This window comes from Vulpes lagopus, chromosome 22 (assembly GCF_018345385.1).
Source record: "Vulpes lagopus strain Blue_001 chromosome 22, ASM1834538v1, whole genome shotgun sequence".
In the NCBI taxonomy this organism is placed as follows: Eukaryota; Metazoa; Chordata; class Mammalia; order Carnivora; family Canidae; genus Vulpes; species Vulpes lagopus.
In genome coordinates this window covers 10,279,855-10,300,593 of record NC_054845.1, presented here as the reverse complement: position 1 = coordinate 10,300,593, position 20,739 = coordinate 10,279,855, and the positions used below count along the sequence as shown (strand labels likewise).

General features: G+C 42.7%; 1 protein-coding gene across 9 annotated transcripts in view; it reads right to left on the bottom strand.

Annotated features, from left to right (window-relative positions):
- Positions 1-19,575, bottom strand: part of CFLAR (CASP8 and FADD like apoptosis regulator) — a 36,829-nt gene extending 17,254 nt beyond the window's left edge. Inside the window, exons 1-6 of one of the 9 annotated variants that reach the window (XM_041737641.1) lie at positions 19,441-19,575; positions 16,735-17,166; positions 5,553-5,961; positions 3,306-3,411; positions 1,439-1,574; positions 353-438 (exon numbers count right to left, since the gene is read on the bottom strand). In XM_041737641.1, the coding sequence (XP_041593575.1) occupies positions 353-438; positions 1,439-1,574; positions 3,306-3,411; positions 5,553-5,914 (690 nt within the window). In that variant the 5' untranslated portion in view covers positions 5,915-5,961; positions 16,735-17,166; positions 19,441-19,575. The other 8 variants (XM_041737639.1, XM_041737640.1, XM_041737645.1 and 5 more) reach the window with 8 other exon arrangements.
- Positions 19,576-20,739: the final 1,164 nt, after the last annotated feature.

Here is a 20,739-nt window from a genome sequence, read left to right as displayed (position 1 = left end):
TTTCTGAAGAACAAATGAACAGTAAACAAAACATTTAGTTGTATGTATAGATACACAAACATGCATAGAAAAAAGACTAGAAGGAAATTTGTCAAGATACTAACACTTGTTATTTTTAGATGGGATAGAAGTGATTTATTTTCCTTCTTTTATATTTCTCTGTACTTTCCAAATTCTTTCAATGAACACAGGTTAGCTCTGTAAGTATAAGGCATACATATTTTTTTAAATGCACAGTTCTATCATTTTTTTCAGACATTAAATGAAGTACATGCTGTAAGAATATGTATACTCTTATCAAAGTTCTGAAACTGTTTCACGCTGGAATTCCAAACATTTGCTCCAGACTCACCCTTAAGTTACATGAAGGATCCTTAAGACTCAAATTTGGGAATGATGCCTGGAGTGCATTTGTATAATTTGTTCCAGCTCCTTGAGCTGTAAACAGAAGAGAGGTATTGACACGATTTACAAGCTTTTGTCAAGTGAATATTCAACAGTGGCTCAGTTCAGAGTCAATCATTCTGGGATGGAGCCCTACTTCAGGCTCCTGCTCAGCATGGAGCCTGCTTCTTCCTGTCCCTCCCCCTCTTCCTCTCCCCCCCCACCTCTTCTCCCCTTCCCTCTCCCCCTGTTCATGCTCTTCCCCCATGTGCCCATGCATGTTCTTTCTCTGTCTCTCTCTCTCCCAAATAAAATCTTTAAAACAAAACAAAAATATCAGATTGGATGACTTTCCCACTGTCATTAAGAAAGGACTAAAAATGCTACATGGACCCTTGGTCTTTTATTAGTCATGGGGGCGTGGGAGGTTATCTGTAGGTCACTGGGTCTCAGCTATGCCCTTTAGGCTGTGACTCTTTGGTGGCAATGGATTGCTAACAAAGCCCATGCTGAGACTGAGTCTAAAAGACAATGGAGGAGGGGTGGCATCAGAAAGAAGGCCAATGTGAGTCTGTCTATAGTCCTCTTTATGAAGGGAGCCAAGTACCCTTTTCCATGAGGAGGTTTTATGAAACTCAGGACACATGCAGGGCAGTTACGACAGGATGTCATTCAGAATTGGATAGTTGTCAGGCTCAACACTGGAGCAAGACAGAAGGGCTTGGCATATACCCCAAAGCCCTGAGTGTCCACAATGCTGCCAGCCTGTGCAGAAAATGGAGGTATAGACTATTTCTTGAAGGTCCAAATGTTAAGAAGTTCTTGGCAGGGCTTTGCAGAGGGCTTAGACTCAGTGATCATGGGTGTGGGTAATGAAGTCAGTAGATCTGGGATGTGAAAGATAGAAAGGGATATGATCTCTAGCCATAGGCTAGTGGGGACTGATGACACTCGGGTTCTGTTCCCTCCGCTTATCCAACAAATTTTTACCAACCAAACCCAGTATGCACAGGGTACTTTCCTTAAGCCACAGAGAGGCCAAAATTCTACTTACCAGACTGCTTGTATTTCTGGATTTTTGTCTTCAAGTCTATTCTGTGGATGTTCTTCAGGCATTTTTCTAGTAAATCCAATTGATCTGGAGCAATCAGATTTAGTTTTTCTAATTCGATCACAAGATCTAAGAAACTCTGAAAGAGCCACCAACAAGACACAAATGTCAGTAAGGTTGACTATTAAGCCCCAAATGCAAACCTCAGGCTGTATGATTTGTGACAGCAAGAAAATGTAGTAAGAAGAGCCCCTTCCATGATCTTCAGTGATCCTACACCAGACCTCTCTGCTTTATAGTCCCTCCAAGGCCAGGGGCAAATTACACTCCTGGATTTTACTGAGAAAGAGGTGGTAAGTCTTTTGGTGGACAACTGTACTTAGGTTGGGGATAGACACAAGGGCCATTTTATGTTATCAAGAAGTACCAAGAGAGAGCAGGCCTAAAAATAAAATCCTCCTGAGGTCATTCTCCTCCAAAAGGCCAGGCTTTCCTAAAAGGGGAAGAGAGAAGATAGCTGGGGGAAAGTTCCTATTAGAAAAATTCCAGTGGGGATCCCTGGGTGGCTCATCAGTTTATACGCCTGCCTTCGGCCCAGGGCGTGATCCTGGAGGCCCAGGGTGTGATCCTGGAGGCCCAGGATCGAGTCCCAGAATCGAGTCCCACATGGGGCTCCCTGCATGGAGCCTGCTTCTCCCTCTGCCTGTGTCTCTGCCTCTCTCTCTCTGTCTCTCATGAATAAATAAATTAAAATCTTTTTTAAAAAATTCCAGTAATGTGATTTTGAAGTTCCTAAAATATTTTAATCAATTCTGGACATTCCAACTCATTCTGACTCAAGAGTTACGAGGAAGCAAAATTAAAAAGTGATATTACTACTCACTTGCCCTGGACCAAAGAGATTATTAAAGAACTATATTTCAGAAATACTCATTGCGTTGGCCTTTTATTTCCCTTCTGTTTAACATTTGATTACTGAGGCTCTATATTTACTTTTTAAAATAATCATCAACATGAAAGTGATATAAGTGATTGGCAGATAAAGTGATTTAGGGACACCAAAAAGAAGTCCTATTTTTTCATTTTCCTTCCCATTAGATGCATTTGATGGTGGGGGCATCCAGTCGTCCTATATGCCTAGATTTCAGAAACAAACCTACAATTATTAAGGAACATAAGGAAATTCTCAGGTAACAACTTACCAAAGGACCATCCTCAGAGGCAGATCCTTAAAAAATATATTGTCATATTCTAGAGATCTGAGGTTTTCCAGGCCTGTCCTTAGGCCAGCAGTACCACATAGGGCCAGACAGAATTTAAGTACTCTTCCAGTAATTACAACATCCCTCAGATCTTGATTCCTATCTAGTTTCTAATCCCCCATCTCTACTTTTGCCATTCCGTGGATACATGAGTCACAAGTACCTTCCCCCACCCCATCTCCACATGGAGCCTACTGACTTCACACTGACCTCAGCTAGCTGAGGGGGGAAATAGATGGCTGTGGGAGGGCAAGACAGGAGTGGACTCGCACTTCCCACGTGTCTGCACTCGGCATGAGCAGATGGGACTTCCTAACCTTCCCAGATGGTCTATCAAATGAGAGAGAGAAACTAATGCAGAAACCCCTTCTGGCTTTTATAGAAATAAGATAAATACAAGGATGAAGAAAACACCCAGGGCCACTCTACTTCCTCTCAACTGAGAAACCAATGCTCTTCCCATCAATGTTATTAAGAAAAAACGTTACTCTTCTCACTTCTTACTTTTACCCCCAGCTTGGGCCTCTCCCCACTCTTCACACCTTAGAGACCGCAGCCGGCCTTCTGATAGGCTCTTGGGAACATCAACCAAGAAAAAGAAAACTCACCTTATCCTTGGCTACTTTGTTTCGACCCATATGATCCCTCATGAGGAATATTAATGAGGACACATCAGATTTGTCTAAATCATCACCAATCTCTGTCATCAGCACCCTGGAAACCAGACAAGTTTTTAAAGTAAATTCAGATACCATTCCTAGTAAAAACACCAAGAGCCTATGCCTCTGCTATGCCAATAATTAGTTAAAAGACTATTCAGGCCCCCATTTGATACATACCCCCATCAAACAGAAAGACTAGGCTATTCAAAAAGGAAGTTCATCCTTTCCCCTACTTTCAATAGGAAATAGTACCTCTCTTTCCAACTAACTGCTCTAAAAACAACCCAGAGAATAAAAACTTCCCTAAGGAATCCCCTAGCTCCCCCAGATGTTACAATGAAATAAGTAAAAAACATATATGACTAAGATGGAAGACATAAATAGAATTCGAAGTGATCTTGTCTTCTCTGTTTGACAAGTTCCCAGGTGATGCTGATGCTATATAGACCCAGGCATCATACTTTGAGTCACAAGCTTTTACAGCAAAGTTATACCTGGGGTATCCAACTCAAAGCGTAAAAAGCATGGAGAGCCTGGAGATTGTGACCATCAATGTCTTTGTCTAGAAAGTCCTTCCTGATTCAGTCACCTCTACTCCAGGGGGAGCCACCCTCACACTTTATCTGGGCTCCCAGGACATGCTGTGGTTGGCTTTATTGCCTTGACATTGTAATCACTGCTTAGAAAGCTGTTTTCCCAATTAGGCTCTCAAATTCTTGAGGACAGCTCCCTTCATTTTGCTCTACCGCTGACCAAACACCTGGCATATGTTGATCCAAAAGAAAGGCCACTGAAGAAATGAGTCAATGAATCTAGCATCCCCTCCCACTACCCAGACTCTCTGCCCAGAGGCTCTGAGGAACTTGTCACCATAGCAAGGAGACAGGAAATGGAGAGTGCCCTAACTTATTCACTGAAACCCAGTGCCTCTGAAAAAGTTTTAAGAACGTGACAGACATTATATGGTAGTTGAAGAGGTGAAAGATGATCAAGAATAACAACAATAATAATGAACTCTTGCACTTATAGAGGGCTTCACAGTTTTAAAAGTACTTCACCAAAAAAATAAATAAATAAATAAAAATAAATAAATAAAATAAATAAAAAAAATAAAAATAAATAAAAATAAAAATAAAAGTACTTCACCTACTAAATTATCATAATTGATCTTCACCAACATGCTTGTAAAATCAGGTTTCATTGTTTTTAGCTTTACAAGTAAGAAAATGAAGGCCCAACCAATGTTAGTGGTTGGCTCAGCCTGTGTGGCCTGTAGCTAGTAGTTCTAGGACTTGAAATAGGCCTCTAGACCTCAAATCTCAGACCCTCTCCAATGTCTATGCTACTTTCAACTCTCTTTAATATAGTTTTTGATAATACACATCTTCTCCAAAAGTGCATTATTGATATAATTAAAGGCTAGTGGTCTGGGGAAAAAGGAACCATTAATTTAAGGTTACAAAGTATCTTCCTATCTCCAGGAATGCAGCCTTTCTTGTTGCTTCTGTGCTCCTCTGAACCTCCAAGAGAGTAGTCTCTGAACATGAGGAAGGAAAAACTCAAAAATGGTCTGAACTAAAGGGGACTCCAGTGACCATTCCTCTCTGAACTGAAGGGGCCCTACAGCTGGTTAATGGATGGGATGTTCATTCTGCAACCCTGCCCCACTGAGCCTCCGGGGACAAGGACGTTAGAGAAATTCAAAGAAAGGGAGTTCACCTCACTAACCTCCTCAGGAGGGGAAAGGCCAAAGGGGACTTGGGAGGGATCACAGAGCTTTGCAAAGGTCAGGAAGATCATTGTCAGACTTGTTATTTCCTTTCTCAGTCTCAGAATTTGCCAGTCTGACATCATAGAAAATAAGCTAGGAAAGACCACTGCAGATCTCATGGCCAGAGGATGGCAAGAATTACGAGCTCTTAGTCATCTCTCTCATTCTGTTCATCAGGCAAATACATAATACCCAGACCTTCCACTTTCTTTATGGTCTTCTACCCAATTACTTTAAGCAAACAGGTTCTAAGAATTCAAAGACTTCAAAGGACTGAAGTAACAGCATAAGGCAGTTGAATCTGTGGGTAAAGAAAGTAACATGGCTGCTTTTCTTTCCTTCATTTCTATTGTTCATAAGCCTACATCACCTCACTCCCTCCCACCAGGTCCAGCCTTGAGAAGAGCTGATGAATTAATTACCTATAGTCTGAAACGAGGCGAGGGTGCCTGAGCAGGTGGGCCTCTACTGCCTTTCTGTCCATCTTGAAAATCCGCTTGAGCAAGTCAAACCGCCTCACTCTGTAGAGCAGCTCAGCCAAGCCCATGGCAGACAGCTTTCCTCTCTCACTTAAAATATCCAGAAGGTCCCTGACAGTAAGTGGAGCAACATCTGCAGCAACGTCCCGGCACAAAAAAAGAAGCATTTCCTTCTCGTCTTCATCAAGTGCCTCTTCGACCTGATGGATGACCTCAGCAGACATTCTGTACAGTGTCATTCCAAAAAACTGCAGTAATAAAACTCCACTCCAGTCAATAAAAGGCCATGAAGCTGCTGTCTTCATTTCTGATGGTTTTCTTCATTTCTTTCAAAGTCCTTTCCAAAGGAGTTCTATGGTTAAAAGGGAATTTTTTTAATCCTCTTATCAAAGTAACCAATTGCTAAAAGTCAAGGTATAGGCTCTTCCTTTCTTGCTGGTCTCTCTAACCTAGCAGAATAAATTTATATTGTTACGTCTTTAGAGAGTAGGCAAAGCAACTGATCAAAAAACCAAGGCAGGCAAAGAAGATAAACTACATTTTAAAGGAAATGAAACCAGAAACAAATTATCTCCCAAAAATCCCACAGGCTTTATCAGAATTTATGAGAATGTCAAAGACGGTAAGAGGAAAGTTACAATGACAGAGTTAATAACTAAATGACGTACTAATAACTTTGGTGGAAGGAAGAAGAAAAAGCCCAATGACTAAGCTGCTAACTGGACTAGAAAAACTGGTATCACAGAGTTAAATACCACTTTCGGTGATACCAATAAGGTACATCTGAACAAATACAGGTCTTTTTTTTTTTTTAAGATTTTTTTAAAAGATTTTATTTATTTATATTCATGAGAGACACACAGAGAGAGGCAGAGACACAGGTAGAGAGAGAAGCAGTTTCCCTGCGGGGAGCCTGATAAGGGACTCGATCTCATGACCCCAGGATCATGAGCTGAGCCCAAGGCAGATGTTCAACTACTGAGCCACCCAGGTGCTCCTAAGTGGGTGAGTTCTTTTTTTTTTTTCTTTTTTCTTAAAAGATTTTATTTATTTAGTTATGAGAAACAGAGAGAGAGAGAGAGGCAGAGACACAGGCAGAAGGAGACGCAGGCTCCATGCAGGGAGCCCGACATGGGACTCGATCCTGTGACTCCAGGATCATGCCCTGGGCTGAAAGCGGTGCTAAACCGCTGAGCCACGTGAGCTGCCCGAGTTCTTAATAAAAATAGACATTTTACCTAATGGATAGTTGTTAATAAGTATTAGTGTGTCTATGCCAATCCCCTGCCCATTCATCCAAACTTCAGCCATTATGAATAACTGGAGAAATGGAATTTACTAAATGACTGCTCAATGAAAGTAGAAAAACTGGCACTCAGACTATTTTATTTTTTTAATCTGAAAGCTTAATAACAATTTTATGCATCCCAGAGATCCTACATTTATACTTTCTTTATTCCCAGGCTAATAATCCTTTAGCCTAACCACTAGTTTCTGTGGAAGGAAGGTGAGTATTTTTTTCTATTGACTAAAAATCACAATTTTTCTAGTAGTTGTTATAAATCAACCTATAAAATATTCATACACACCAGAAGGTATAAAATAAGTCAGAGGTCATTAAACACAAGAGGAATAAATGAGATGCTATCCAAATTCACATGACTTAAATGTTCCCTATTTTTAAAAACAGTAGCCAACTTTTGTAATTCACAGTCATCAATGATATAACAATGCCGTCAAGAGTTAACCAGAATTAGATAATCATTTTTTAAAATGTTATCTGCTCAAAAAAAAAAAAAAATCTGTTCAGTTCATTCCCTCCAACCATTATGCTAGGACTGCTTTCTGCCAGTCACGCACACCCAGCAAGAGAACTGGCATGCTGTCTTTCCTCTGTACTAATGGAGGTATAGTTTGGCAGCAAAATCCAAATTACTCAGTGGTAGCATCTGGCATATTCAGAAAAAATATCAAAAGGAAAACTACAGATCCTGTACTGAGTCAGACCAACCTGCAGCAAAATTCCAGTGTCTATATGTTAGGGTGGTGTTGAGACAGTTAATTGTAGCTAAAGATGACAGGCACTTGAGAAAGAAGAACATGAAATGGAGAAGTAGAGTTAGGGTCCAAGTAATCACTACTTTGTTGGGGTTTCTTTTCATCCCAAACCAAGAAATAAAAATCACTCTCAAACTAGGAAAGCCTCTAAGATCCTCAGAAGCAAGCTCAAAACCACCCTACAAGGGATTCCTGGGTGGCGCAGCGGTTTGGCGCCTGCCTTTGGCCCAGGGCGCGATCCTGGAGACCGGGATCGAATCCCACGTCGGGCTCCCGGTGCATGGAGCCTGCTTCTCCCTCTGCCTGTGTCTCTGCCTCTCTCTCTCTCTCTCTGTGTGACTATCATAAATAAATAAAAATTAAAAAAAAAAAAACCACCCTACAAGGCACAACCCAAGACATATAAGACATCCATTCTGCTGGAGGCAAGTTGATGCTTAAAAACTGTCATGCACAAAATAAAAATCACCATGGTGGTAGACAACACAAATAAAATTCACATCTGAGGAATCTAAATCTGAAAGAATTTAAATAAATATGAAAACTTTCAAGAAAAATAAGGAAAATTTTCAATACAAGAGGCTTAATCAATAGTTCTCAGTCAGTGGCAGTTTTGCCCCTCAGGGGACATTTGAAAACGTCTTGAGACATTTTTGGTCCTCAGGCCAGGGATGCTGCTAAACATCCCTTGATGTACATTCCCCACAATAAAGAATTATCCAATTGCAAACACCAATAGTGCCAAGATTGAGAAACCCTGCACTAGATAATATGAAAAAACTGGCTAACATAAACAATCAAATGAATTTATAAATTTAATATAAGTACAATCAAAAAATTTTTTTAAAATTGCCGCAGACTGTGGCAAGCTGATTTTAAATCTATGTGAAGGAGAAGGTCCAAGAATAACCAATACAAGTTTTAAGAACAACCAGTTAGAAGAAGTTGCCTTACCAGGTACCAAGGTTTTATACAAATGTAATATGGCACGGGGATATAAAATAAAGCAACCAATACAGAAGTGAGAACCCAGAAATCAACCCACACACAGATGACTAAAGTGGTCCTACCAATCAACAGAGAAAGGAAATTAATGTCCAAAAATGGGCTGGGACAACTGGTTATCTGATGCATATGGGGTGGGGGGAATTGGGATCCTTTTCTTACATCATTTATAAGCCAACTCTACTTGTACCTATAGCACCCTGAAAGATCTTGTCTCAGCCAGGGCAGTGGGGAATCAGGAGGCTTTCACTGGGAGTGCTGGACTCACCTGTATGGAAGTGACCCAGAGTTCAGAAAGCAGCCAACCATCCCATCTGCTTCCAACACTTCCAAAGCTGCTGCCCAAATCCCTATCTCACCACCATCATGCTTGCCAACAGAGAAACTAAGAAAAGCAGCCAGCTATTGGCTTCTACCTCACTTCTGTTTACACATCTTACCTGAATGTGCCTAGTTGGCTAGTTCACATCCTAGTTGTAGAAGAGTCTAGGAAATGCAGTTTGTAATTTGCCATCCTCTAGATAGAGATGAGAATGAGCACCAGCTGACCTTAGCCACCACAGAAGGAAAATCTATGAGGACATTTATATCTTCTTTGTGGTTAAAGCCTGTGCAAGAACCCCAGTGTCTGAGTCATAGTAGGCATTCAATATTTGTTGAATGAATCAATGAATAAACGGAGTTTCACAAATTCCTTCCAGGTAAAGACCTCATTCACTCCTTTTCTCCTCAGACTAGACGTAGAGCACATGTGAACTCTCTCTCTGAGCAGCACCTTCAATTATCTTGCCTTTTGCCTCCTGACCACCAGCTCTGCAACACCTTCGATATATGACTGGTCCTGGCTTGCCAGGACTTTCCAGTTATAGCACTTAAAGTCCTGTGTCCTCAGGACACTCCGCACTCCCAGGAGTCTCAGGATGGTTGGCCACCCAGCATCCCATCTTCTGTCGGTGAGCCTCCTCTACTCATACATTTTAAGTAGCAAGTCATGCTGAAGAAAGGGGGAAAGATCACACCAAACCCTGGTGGCTTACAGCCAGAGCTGGCCCCTTATTGCTGCTCAGCAATTGCTTTTACAGGACCTTGGTCAGCTCCTTTCCCACCTCTGCCTGACAGCTCCAACCTTCTCAGCTTTCTTGTACCTAAACACCACCCACTGGTGCCATTTCTTATCAGTTGACCTTGCCACTTATCAGGACCAAGTTCCCACAATCTTCCACTTTCCCACTATGGGGCCAGCACCTTCTGTCCCTCACCTTGCCAGGGCCATCCACTCCCTGTGTGCCCTCCTGTCTCCATGAGCCCCTACAACCACTCTTTCATCAACCTCTGTCTGCCTCCAGCTTGTAACATGTTCAAGTCTTTCTCATCTTAAAAAAAAAAGAAGTCAACTGAAAAAAAAAAAAAAAAAAAAAAAACCTTACACCTGGGATCCTGAGGCCAACCACCCTTTCACTTTATTTCCCTTCATGTAAAGCTGGAACCTCATGAAGAAAGAGTCTGCACTCAGAGGCTTCAATTCCTACAACTTCAAATCACTCCTCAATATGCCCCCACCTGCATCCTCCCTCTTGCTGTACCTTTTACATAAGGACACTCAGTAACAAGCCATACTAAAACAAGACAAGAAAAATCAGTAAACTAACATTGTGTCTATTTTAAATTCTGATATTTTGTTCATTGTGAATTTTTTGCACGAGTGTCAATTTCTTTCAAAACATTGCACTAAACTTTATCTTGATTATTAAGTTTTTGAGCACCCTCTTAAAGGTTGTGCCTGAGGCGAGTGCCTCACTCTGCTTACCCTAGTGTCCCAGTCCTGACAGTGGCTCTTGTAGGGGACTTGGTGACCTCCTAGTGGCCACATTCCAGGGTCACCTGACAGTTCTCTTTTACCTGGGTATTCTATCCCATCTGATGCTGCTGATTAATCCCTACTGGAAACTCTTCTCCTTTGGCTTACCTCACACCACTATATTCTACACAGTCCCTCCCTAACCTTCTCTGAGTCCTCAGCACCCTCCTTCTGCACCTGTTACTTAAATGAGGAATAAATATCCTCATTTAAGGAAAAAATATACATTAAAACATTAAAACATTGGGGATCCCTGGGTGGCGCAGCGGTTTAGCGCCTGCCTTTGGCCCAGGGCGCGATCCTGGAGACCCGGGATCGAATCCCACATCAGGCTCCCGGTGCATGGAGCCTGCTTCTCCCTCTGCCTGTGTCTCTGCCTCTCTCTCTCTCTGTGACTATCATAAATAAAAAAATTAAAAAAAAATTAAAAAAAAAAAAACATTAAAACATAAACATCCTCATTTAAGGAACACCTATCTCTCACCCAGATTTTTCCCTGGCCTTTCTGTTTTCCTTGCCTATGGTCTCAACCCCTCCAAATCAATCTCCTATCAGAATGAACTTTCTGAAGTTCACACTTGAACTAAGTCATTTTCCTAATTTAAATCTTGCAGTGATTCCTCATCTCCCATTGTAGGTTCCAACTTTCTTTGCATTCAAGGCCCTTTGTGGTCCAGCAACTGCCCCATCTCTCATTAATACACACTTGGCACATTTGGTTTCCACCTAACCCCAACACAGAGCTCTTTCCCATGCCTTTATGCATTTGCTTGGAATACCTTCTTCCACTTCCTGTCTAGCAAAAACACTTCTCAGGTCTCATACTGTGTAAAACTTTCCTGGGAAGAACCCACACGGACTTGGCCAATAACTTCTTTGTATCATCACAGTGCTATGGACATACCTCCCTAGTACCCAGCATTGACCCCAAGAGGTGACAGTAAAATGTGGTTAAGTCAGGTTTCTCAATCTTTATCACAGAATGTCAACTTTGCCTCCAAAGTGTCTGGTATCCAAAGTACATGACATTCTCTGTAATCAGTAACACGGCCACCAGCATGACTGGTTCCCATCATACCTTAACTTATCCAAAGACATACTGAATATTCCATTCTTTGTACTGCTTCTCTACCTGAAGCAAAGTCATGGCATGGCAATGAAAACAAGCATGGCCATAGTATGAATGTAAATGTAATTTCCCAGCAACACCATAAAACTGGGTAGTGATGGAGAATAGCCAGCCTTGCCAGCTGCAGAAACTAGCATGTAAACAAGGAACTGTCAGGTGTCTGAAAATACCCACTGAAACATGAACATAAAGTCCCTAAGAGAGTCACCCAAAAGACTCTGAAAGGATCAAGAAGGGGTTACATGGGCAAAAAGATTGTGGCTATCTCATGTAGTTCTGTGATGTCATTTCAAACCAGAACCCACCTTCCTTCTCTGTGTACAGAATCTGTGGAAGTGGGCTGAGTGTGTAACAATTCAAGCAGCTAATATAATGAACCCATCTTTCTTCTTCCATTTGAGACATTTTAAACCTAAGATAGTGCATGAAATGCCATTTTGCATAACACCCCCACACACAGAGAGATATTTAAAATGAGGTTTATAAATAATAGATCATCATGTGGTTCTTGATTTCTGAAATGTTGCAGATACATACTCAAACATAGTCTAGATGACCATGTAGGCTGAGCTCAAGGCTAAGCCATGAACACTTTCCAATTTGAGATGTTACTGACCATTATTATGCGTCAGTAGCTAAAAATATACATTAAAACATTATTTAGCTTCACAAGTCATCATTTCACTTATAGCAAATTGCCCACAAACAACAGATAATCTCAACTATAAAATGACATAAAATTAGAAGATACTTTTATAAAGTTCTTTGATGAGGCTCAGTCTCATGACTCTCAGGGAAGCTCCCACAAATGTCAACATAACATGACCTCCAATCACCTCCCTGGTCTGTAACAGTTGCATAGAAGTTGTAGAAAATGAGAGGATGAAAGAACCACAGAAAAAGAAAGGATCTAGATGGAGAGTATGAAACATCCAATTGGCAACAAAAACATACCCAGAATCACCAGGCACAATAAAAGTACATCTATTTAATGCAATGGTCCACTCCATCTTTCTTTTTAAAGACTTTTTTTTATTTGAGAGAGAGAGAAGGAGAACGCACAAACTAGGGGAGAGGTAGTGAGAGAGGAAGAAGTAGACTCCCCGCTGAGCAGGGAACCCAACGTGGGACTCAATCCCAGGACTCGGGATCATGACCTGAGCCAAAGGCAGACACTTAACGGACTAAGGCACCCAGGTACCCCATGGCCCATTCCATCTTAACCAAAGTTAAACTTCCATGAGGGCAAAGTTCTCCTACATAGCCCAAGTACCTAAAAGTAGCTCCCCAAGAATACCTAAGAGTTCTGCCCAACTTGTAATTTAACTCATGACAAATAAATATCTCAGTGTTCTCTGGACAGAGCTTTTCTGTCCCAACCTTTTTGTTTAAGTATTTTCCTCCATTTGGAAAGCCCCTTTCCTCCTCCCAGTCTCCACCTATTGGAATTCTATCCCATCTTTCAAGGCTTCTCTTCCATAAGCTTACCTTGATCCCTAAGTCAGGTCATTTCCCACTGCTCTGTAGCACTGTTTTTACTCTCTTCCAACATTTACCTTATTCTAGTTGGGTATCTATCATATGTGGTAAAGTCCTTGAGGATAGGTAGGTCCTCCTTCGTCTTCATTAGGCTGTGGTGCATCTGGCCAGGCCTGTCAAGCTCACCGCCCCCCCCCCACCCAAGAACAGACTGGTCATGATTACACAGCTCCAGCAGGCCCACACATGTGTGATGCCTACTCATCCTTTCGTAACCTACAATGAAGCAAGACAGAGCTGGTGTTGCTGTAGATATCATGCTTGAAACCTGGCTGTTAGATCTAGGAAACAGATTGTGAAAGGAAGCTTTGTAAATATAGGAACAACAATGCAATTGTTTCAGAATGGCTTACAGTGTGACTGCAAGATCCTGGTGAGCTGCCATGCAGGGCATCCTAGATGCTGGCAGGACCTCATCTTGAACAGGCCAAATCTAGTGTCTCTAGCCAGACTCACCGGACAGCCCCTGGTCTTTTAACAAAAGGTATATCTCCTGTTCCTTTAGTTAAAATTCTATCCTTTGCACTTATCACAATTACTAAAACTACAAGATTTATGTTCAGGATTTTCATTTTTGCCAAACCTCTGGGCTAGTCCTCTGTGTGTGGTATAAATCTCCTATGATGGCCTCAAAAGTGCCTAAATTTAAAGAATTTTTTCCTCAATAGGACATCACCAAAATCACTAATACCTTGTATGAGATGGTATAAGACACAACTAATTGTCCATGAGCTATCACTTTTTCACTCATGTTATTGAGAAACAGCCATAGGACAGTGTGAAGCATTTACTACATTCATCAATTTACTCTGAGGCTTCAATTTCCTCAACAACAACAAAAGGCAACAGGCAAAGCTGAGTTTGAGCAAGATTCCAAATTTCAATGCTTCATCAAAGCCTGAGTTCAGAGATCAGATCTTAGTCCCAAGTACTGCAAAGGAGGGCTATGACCTAGCCTCAGCTCTTTGTAGGTATCTGAACCATTTACCATGTAGGTATCTGAACCATGGTGGTCATCTTTATCACCAAGCAATCACAATCAGGAAAATATACAATCCTTCTCTAGGTTTTTATCAAAGGAATCTAAAGAGGCTCAAGAAACAACCCTCTGTGGGGTGCCTGGGTGGCTCAGCGGTTAAGTATCTGCCTTTTGCTTGGGGCTTGATCTCAGGGTCCTGGGATCGAGTCTTGCATGGAGTCCCGCATCAGGTTCCCTGCTCAGTGGGGAGCCTGCTTCTCTCTCTGCCTGAATCTCTGTGTCTCTCATGAATAAATAAATAAAAATCTTAAAAAAAAGAAACAATCCTCTATGTCCAAGGTATCAATTATGCCCCACTAAAATAAAATATTTAGCAGACATTTCTCTGCCCTGAAGCCCATTTATACAAGACTAGCTTGAATTAAAAATTCAACCAAGCAGGTATATTTGCTCAGTTTATACAATGGATTCTCCAAGGTTGGCCCATCAGGAGATAGTCCTGTTCAAAATCATAAGTCACCTATAATACCAGAGATATACAGATCTTGCAATTCTTTTTACACAGCATTCTTTTTTCTAATTATAAAAAGTACTACTTGTGTGCTACAAGAAAACCTGGAAAATGGAGAAAAGTACAGAAGAAAATAAAAATTCCCCATTTGCTCCAGCCCCATCACTATCTATGGTATCTAATGGTACCCAGCTTCTGATCTCCTGTCTGCTCCCACTAGGTTCCTTGACATTCCAATTCACAACCCACTTAAAAAATTGAATCAAGCTTTGGTCATTCTTGCAAGGAATTTGGTTTATTCACCAGTTAGTATCCAAACAAGATTTGTCATGTCCCTACTCTTTAGAACAAAATTAATGATTATTAAAACTATACTTTCTGGAAGCTTCAAGTAAAATCCAAAACCAAAACCAAACAAAAAAGATATAGTAAGCTAAATGGAAGATCCAAAAGAAGTTTAAAAAAAGAAAAGAAAAGAAAAGAAAAAGCTCAAGAATTTGACAGCTATATAAGGAAGCTTGGGTTCCCACCTGTAAAATCAAATAATAGAAGGAAGCCATTAGCCTGAAGAACATTTTAAACCTTGGAGTAAGTAGCTATGAGGATTTTTTAAAATTACACTGAAAAGTTTCAGCATATAGATATTAATGTAAATAAAGTGGGTTAATTTCTCCAATTGAAGAGTTCACTGCAGAAGACACAAACCATCTTGAATATATAGACGAATGTGGTATCACATGGGTGAAGGTTAGTTCTTCTAAGTACTAAATTACCAAAGATTATAACCCCAATAGAAGGAAAACAACAAAGAAGCTGTTTGCCTGTTTTGCACAAAAATTTAAATAAAGACAAAGTGGCTAAAAGCAGAGATCATCAGAGAAAAAAGCAGTTTCATCTGCAAAGAATATATATACATATTGTGTATATATATATATATATATACACACATATATATACATACACACACATATACATATATATTCATTCATTTGTATGTACTTGGAGTCAAAGAAGAAATTACTTCTCTGAACCCAGAATTGAGGGAGAAAAAACTTTGGGGACATATGAACAAGCAGATGAATTAAATGGAAATTATGGATACATATGTTCTCAAAAACAAGAAAAGTGGTCATTAGGAAAAAAATCTTTCATTAGAAACACTGATGCTAGAGGCGAATGAAATTCCATCTGAGAAAAGCAGAGATGTAAATAGAAAAAAATAAACACCTGATAAAAAGTTCTGATATGCAATTGAAGACACAGCATCATACAAAATAAGAAAAAAAATATTTTAAAACACTTAGAAGTCCGTATGTAAGTGCATTAAATGTCGGAAAAAGACATTAAACACTGCAACCTTCTCTTATCTTAGGGAATGGACTCCTGAGGGCTTTCTCTATTCACTTTGCAGGTACTTAAACACAGATAATCACAATACAACTTCACTGAAAAGTTTTTGAAGAAAAGTATTTACAATACAGTGTTAAGTGCAATCATATGGTAAGCGTAAAGACAGCCACCGTGTGTATGAAAGTATAGAGAAAGGGGACACGTGGTGGTGGGTTATGAAAGCTTCTGAGAGGAGGTGACAGGAGCTGAACATAAAGGAGAAATAGGGCATTGCAAGAACGATAATGTTTGTTATCTCACTGATATATAGTAAAGAAAGCAAGAATGAGTGTAAGTAGGCGTTGCCCTGTTATCTGTCATTATTTCTCCAAAGTGGCCCAACAGCCTTCCCCCCATTCGTGGCTGTCAGCGCCCCTGTAAAGGCTTCCTACCTGTGTAGGTAACTTTGCTCGGTCTCCCCTAACCGCTCTGTGAGCTCCTGGGGGGTAAGGAACCAAGTTCAGATCCATCTCTAGGTCCCCAGCGCCCAGAACTCAGCCTGGCCCATAGGAGCTCAATAATGTTGGTAGGATTACATCAAATCAAAGGAGAGGAGGCAGTTCAGTCCATAAACACGAGTTTAATTAGCCTTTGGGGCCCAAAAGAAAGAAAGAACCAAACGGAATCCATTCCTGAGATTTTAAAAAAGTGACATGCCTGGTGATCTGACTGCCGCAGGTGAGTCCCCAGAAGGCTCCAGAACAGGCCAGAGGGCTAAAAAAGCTGTTCAATCCTTTTCCGGGGGGTGGGGGGTGGGGGGGGTCGGGGACAGTGTCCTTCCACCCCCGGAGCCCAGGCGACTCCAGCACCACGCGCAGGTCGAGAGAGGAGGGGCGGACGCGATTCTTAGTCTACTCACGCCCGGGCAGCCCGGCTCCCGCCCGACCTCGGGGGTGAGACCCGCCGCCGACCGACTCGCAGCTCCGGGAAGCAGCCTCGCGGGTATTCCAGAGACTGGACGTCCGCGTCGCACCGCTCGGCAGGTGCACCCTCCAGCGGGCTCCCGACGGCCGCATCCAGCTAAGTCTCTGCGCGCCTCTTCCAGGCAGCCCACAGGAGACACGGTTCGAGAACTCTCCGCCCCCGCACCTAAAAAACACTCCGCAAGCGTACGTGGGGCAGTCCCGAAACTCTTCTTTGTCTAAGCAAAGCGCCACGTGGAGCTCGGGGGAAATTACATGCTGTTGGCGGAGAATGAGTGGGTGCTGCGGCTGTGCCCCCATGTCCTGGCAGGGAGCGAGGCTATGACTCAAGTGCCCCAGGACCAAAGCTATTTTCGTTTCGAGCTTCCACTAGGCCCCTGCTACCCCCGGAAAAAAAAAAAAAAAAAAAACCTGCCCGAGACTATGCTCCCACCCACTCTCCCAATCGCGTGGTGCAAGGTGCACCCCACTCCTGCAGACCTGCAGGCGGCTTCACCGTCGAAAATGGGTGCAAGCTAGTAAGGAATATAGTGTTAAAGCGAAGTGCAAATGTCAGTTACAAACAGAAATAGAAAACGTGAAGTCGTAAGAAAAAGCCATTTTAATCAGGATACGCATCTCAAAAGCTGTAAGCAAAACAAACGTTAACATGAAAAGTGAGGGCAGCCGGGTTTAGCGCCGCCTTCGGCCCAGGGCCTGATCCTGGAGACCCGGATCAAGTCCCACCACAGGCTCCCTGCATGGAGCCTGCTTCTCCCTCTGCCTGTGTCTCTGCCTCTCTCTCTCTCTCTCTCTCTCTCTCTCTCTGTGTGTGTGTGTGTGTGTGTGTGTGTGTGTGTGTGTGTGTGTGTATTCTAATGAATAAATAAAGAAAACCTTTAAAAAAAAATACATGAAAAGTAAAAATTTCTGTATGACATTCAAGATCCCCTTCCAAACCCGAGTCTTTTCTTTTGCCTTCTTTGTAGTTTTGGAGTTCAGCCAAATTTTCTCCCAATGAAACTTTTTTTTTTTTTTTTTGTAAGATTACTTACGGGGAACCATGGAGGGAAAAATACCAAAAATTCTGTTCCACTTCTCTGAAATCTCTTACCTAAACTAGGCCAAGCCCACCAGAGCCCAGTCTTAGTTGTAGATTATCCGGGTTTGTCGGTGACATATTCCATCTCTTTGTTGTCATTACCGTCTCACGGTGTAAGTAAATTTCAAATGTCAACAACAAATGAAAATAATACGGGGTTTTTAGGGCCTTTTACTAACCCGCGCCCTGCTCATTTCCTGTTCCCTAGGGCCAAAACACTCTTCCGTGGCCTTTGTTCTATTGCTTTCCCCTGTAATGTTTTTCTTTTTTTTCCCCTGTAATGTTTAAAAAGAACTTGTCCTTCTGCCCAAATCCGGACACTATCAAGCAGGTACATCTTGAAATCAACTTAACATTTCCCAGCTCTGGGGAGCCTGGGTGCTGGGCGGTGGAGACCAGGTTGAGACCTTGGGCTCAGGGCATGATTCCAGAATCCGGGATAGAGTCCCACCCAGCTCCCTGCCAGGCGCCTGCTTCTCCCTCCGCCTACGTGTGTGTCTCCTTCCCAATCCTCTTGAAGGAGGGCAGGGCGGGGCGCGGGGCGCAAGTCCATGGGACGGCTTTACAAAAACCTTGCCCAGTCATTCCAAACTTTAGCAAAACAAGTTTCCTTGCAATTTCTCAAGATCTGTATGTCCCCTGTTGTGAAAGGCAACCCTTGACCTACTTCACCAGACTGTTGCGATAAAGTAAAAATTCCTGCCGGGCGGGCTGCTTCTGCAGAGACACGTAATCACGGAGGGGGGAAAAAGGCTCATCATCAGCTTTTCGAAAGTTACTTGCCAAATCTTTGGAACAGTTTACCCCAGGAATTGAGCCACCTGCCCAAAGAGGATTTTAAGCAACGTTTACTCGTCCTCTGGAGCTTCGATGTTGGGCAGGGGTTACGCGGGCCCGGGCGCGCCCGGCAGCAGCGGGGGCAGCGGGGGCAGCGGGGGCAGCGGCAGCCCCGGTGGGGGCCCCCGCGGCCGAGCAGGTCGGGCGGGCGCCCGCGGGAGGGAGCCGGCAGGAGGACCCTAACCGAGGGATCGTCCGCCAGGAGGCCGTCTGCTCCCCTAACCGTGACCTGGCGGGTGCCCCCGGCGGCCGAGCAGGTCGGGCGGGCCCCGGCGGAGGAAGCCAACGGCAGGCCCCTAACCCGGGGATCGTCCGCCAGGAGGCCGTCTGCTCCCCTAACCGAGGCCTGGCGGCCCCCGCCCCAGGTCAGCTCCGGAAGGAGCTAGTGCAGCAGCGGCGGCGAGGGGCGGGAGGGGCGGGAGGGGCGGCCCCCGAGGCCCCCCCGGCCGGCTGGGTGGGCCCGCGCCCGGGGGGAGTCGCGAGCCAGGGGAGCAAGCCCTGGGCACGTACCAGCCTGCTTACCGCGGGACTCTTCTCGAGCTGCGACCTATCGACTTCGCTGGCGATGACGCCCCAAAATCCCCAGCAAGATGGAGAAAAGGAAACCGAAAGCTTGAGCCTGCAAACGGACGTGTCGCCTCCCTGCTGGCCCGCCTCCATTGGCCTTTCTCCCTCGAGGCGTCCCTCTGCGTTCCTGCCGGGGAAGTTTGGTGACCGACGCTCCCGGGGTCGGGCCCAGACACCCCCCTTAGCCCCCCACTCACCAGCCCCCAGTGAGTCCCTGTGAAGTAAAGCACTCCTATGCCACAGCCAACCAGCTGTTAATCCCCTCCACTGTGCAGGGGAGCAGACTGTGGCCGCAAATGGGTCTCTGTGGCACGCGGATTACTTTAGGGGATTATTTTTGAGAAACAAGACTCTGGAAGGAACTTTGACCCTCCCTATAACTGTGTATAGATAGTATATATTTAACTGATTATATATATAAATATATATATGATTATATATTGATATACATCTGAATATATATATTATATAACTGATTATATTTCATATATATAAAGAACTTGTCCTTCTATATATGTTAAGATTTATATATATCTTGTCCTTCTATATATCTATCTATATATATCTGAACATAGATATATAGAAGAACAAGACATATATATATAGAAAGACAAGATATATATATATATCAAGAAGATATATATATATATAGAAGGACAAGACATATACATATATATAGGACAAGATATATATTTTTTTTAATGTGGAGCTTTTAATCCATATTAGAATTCAGTTGTTGTAACTTGACCATAAATTTAAACAGAAACCATCTTCTGAGACATACATTCTAATATATGTATCAACAGTACTGATAGGCAACCAAAAGTCGGTTATTTCAACTCATTAGTAACATTTCACTTTTCTATCCAACATAAACCTATAGTGGTTTGCCCCAATTACATAGCTGAAACGCTGTCTTATGAAAACAAAATGAAACAAAATTAAATAAAATTGAAGATAAAAATACTCTGAAGTTAAAGCAAACTACAATCCTTGGCGGATCAATCAGGTAAAAAACATTGGTGAGAGTTGGAAGCACAGGATAACTGACATGAATCTTCAGCACAAAGTACATCTTTGAAAACATGAAATGATGACTCTTTGGAGGACAATAGCTAAATACCCAAGAATCATCAGGTTTGAAAAATATTGCTTAATCACTTCCCAAGACACAGCTGCAAGAACTGATTACATATTATATGATATATATTATATATATAATCTTTGAACATAGATGGAGGACCTGCCCTGGGA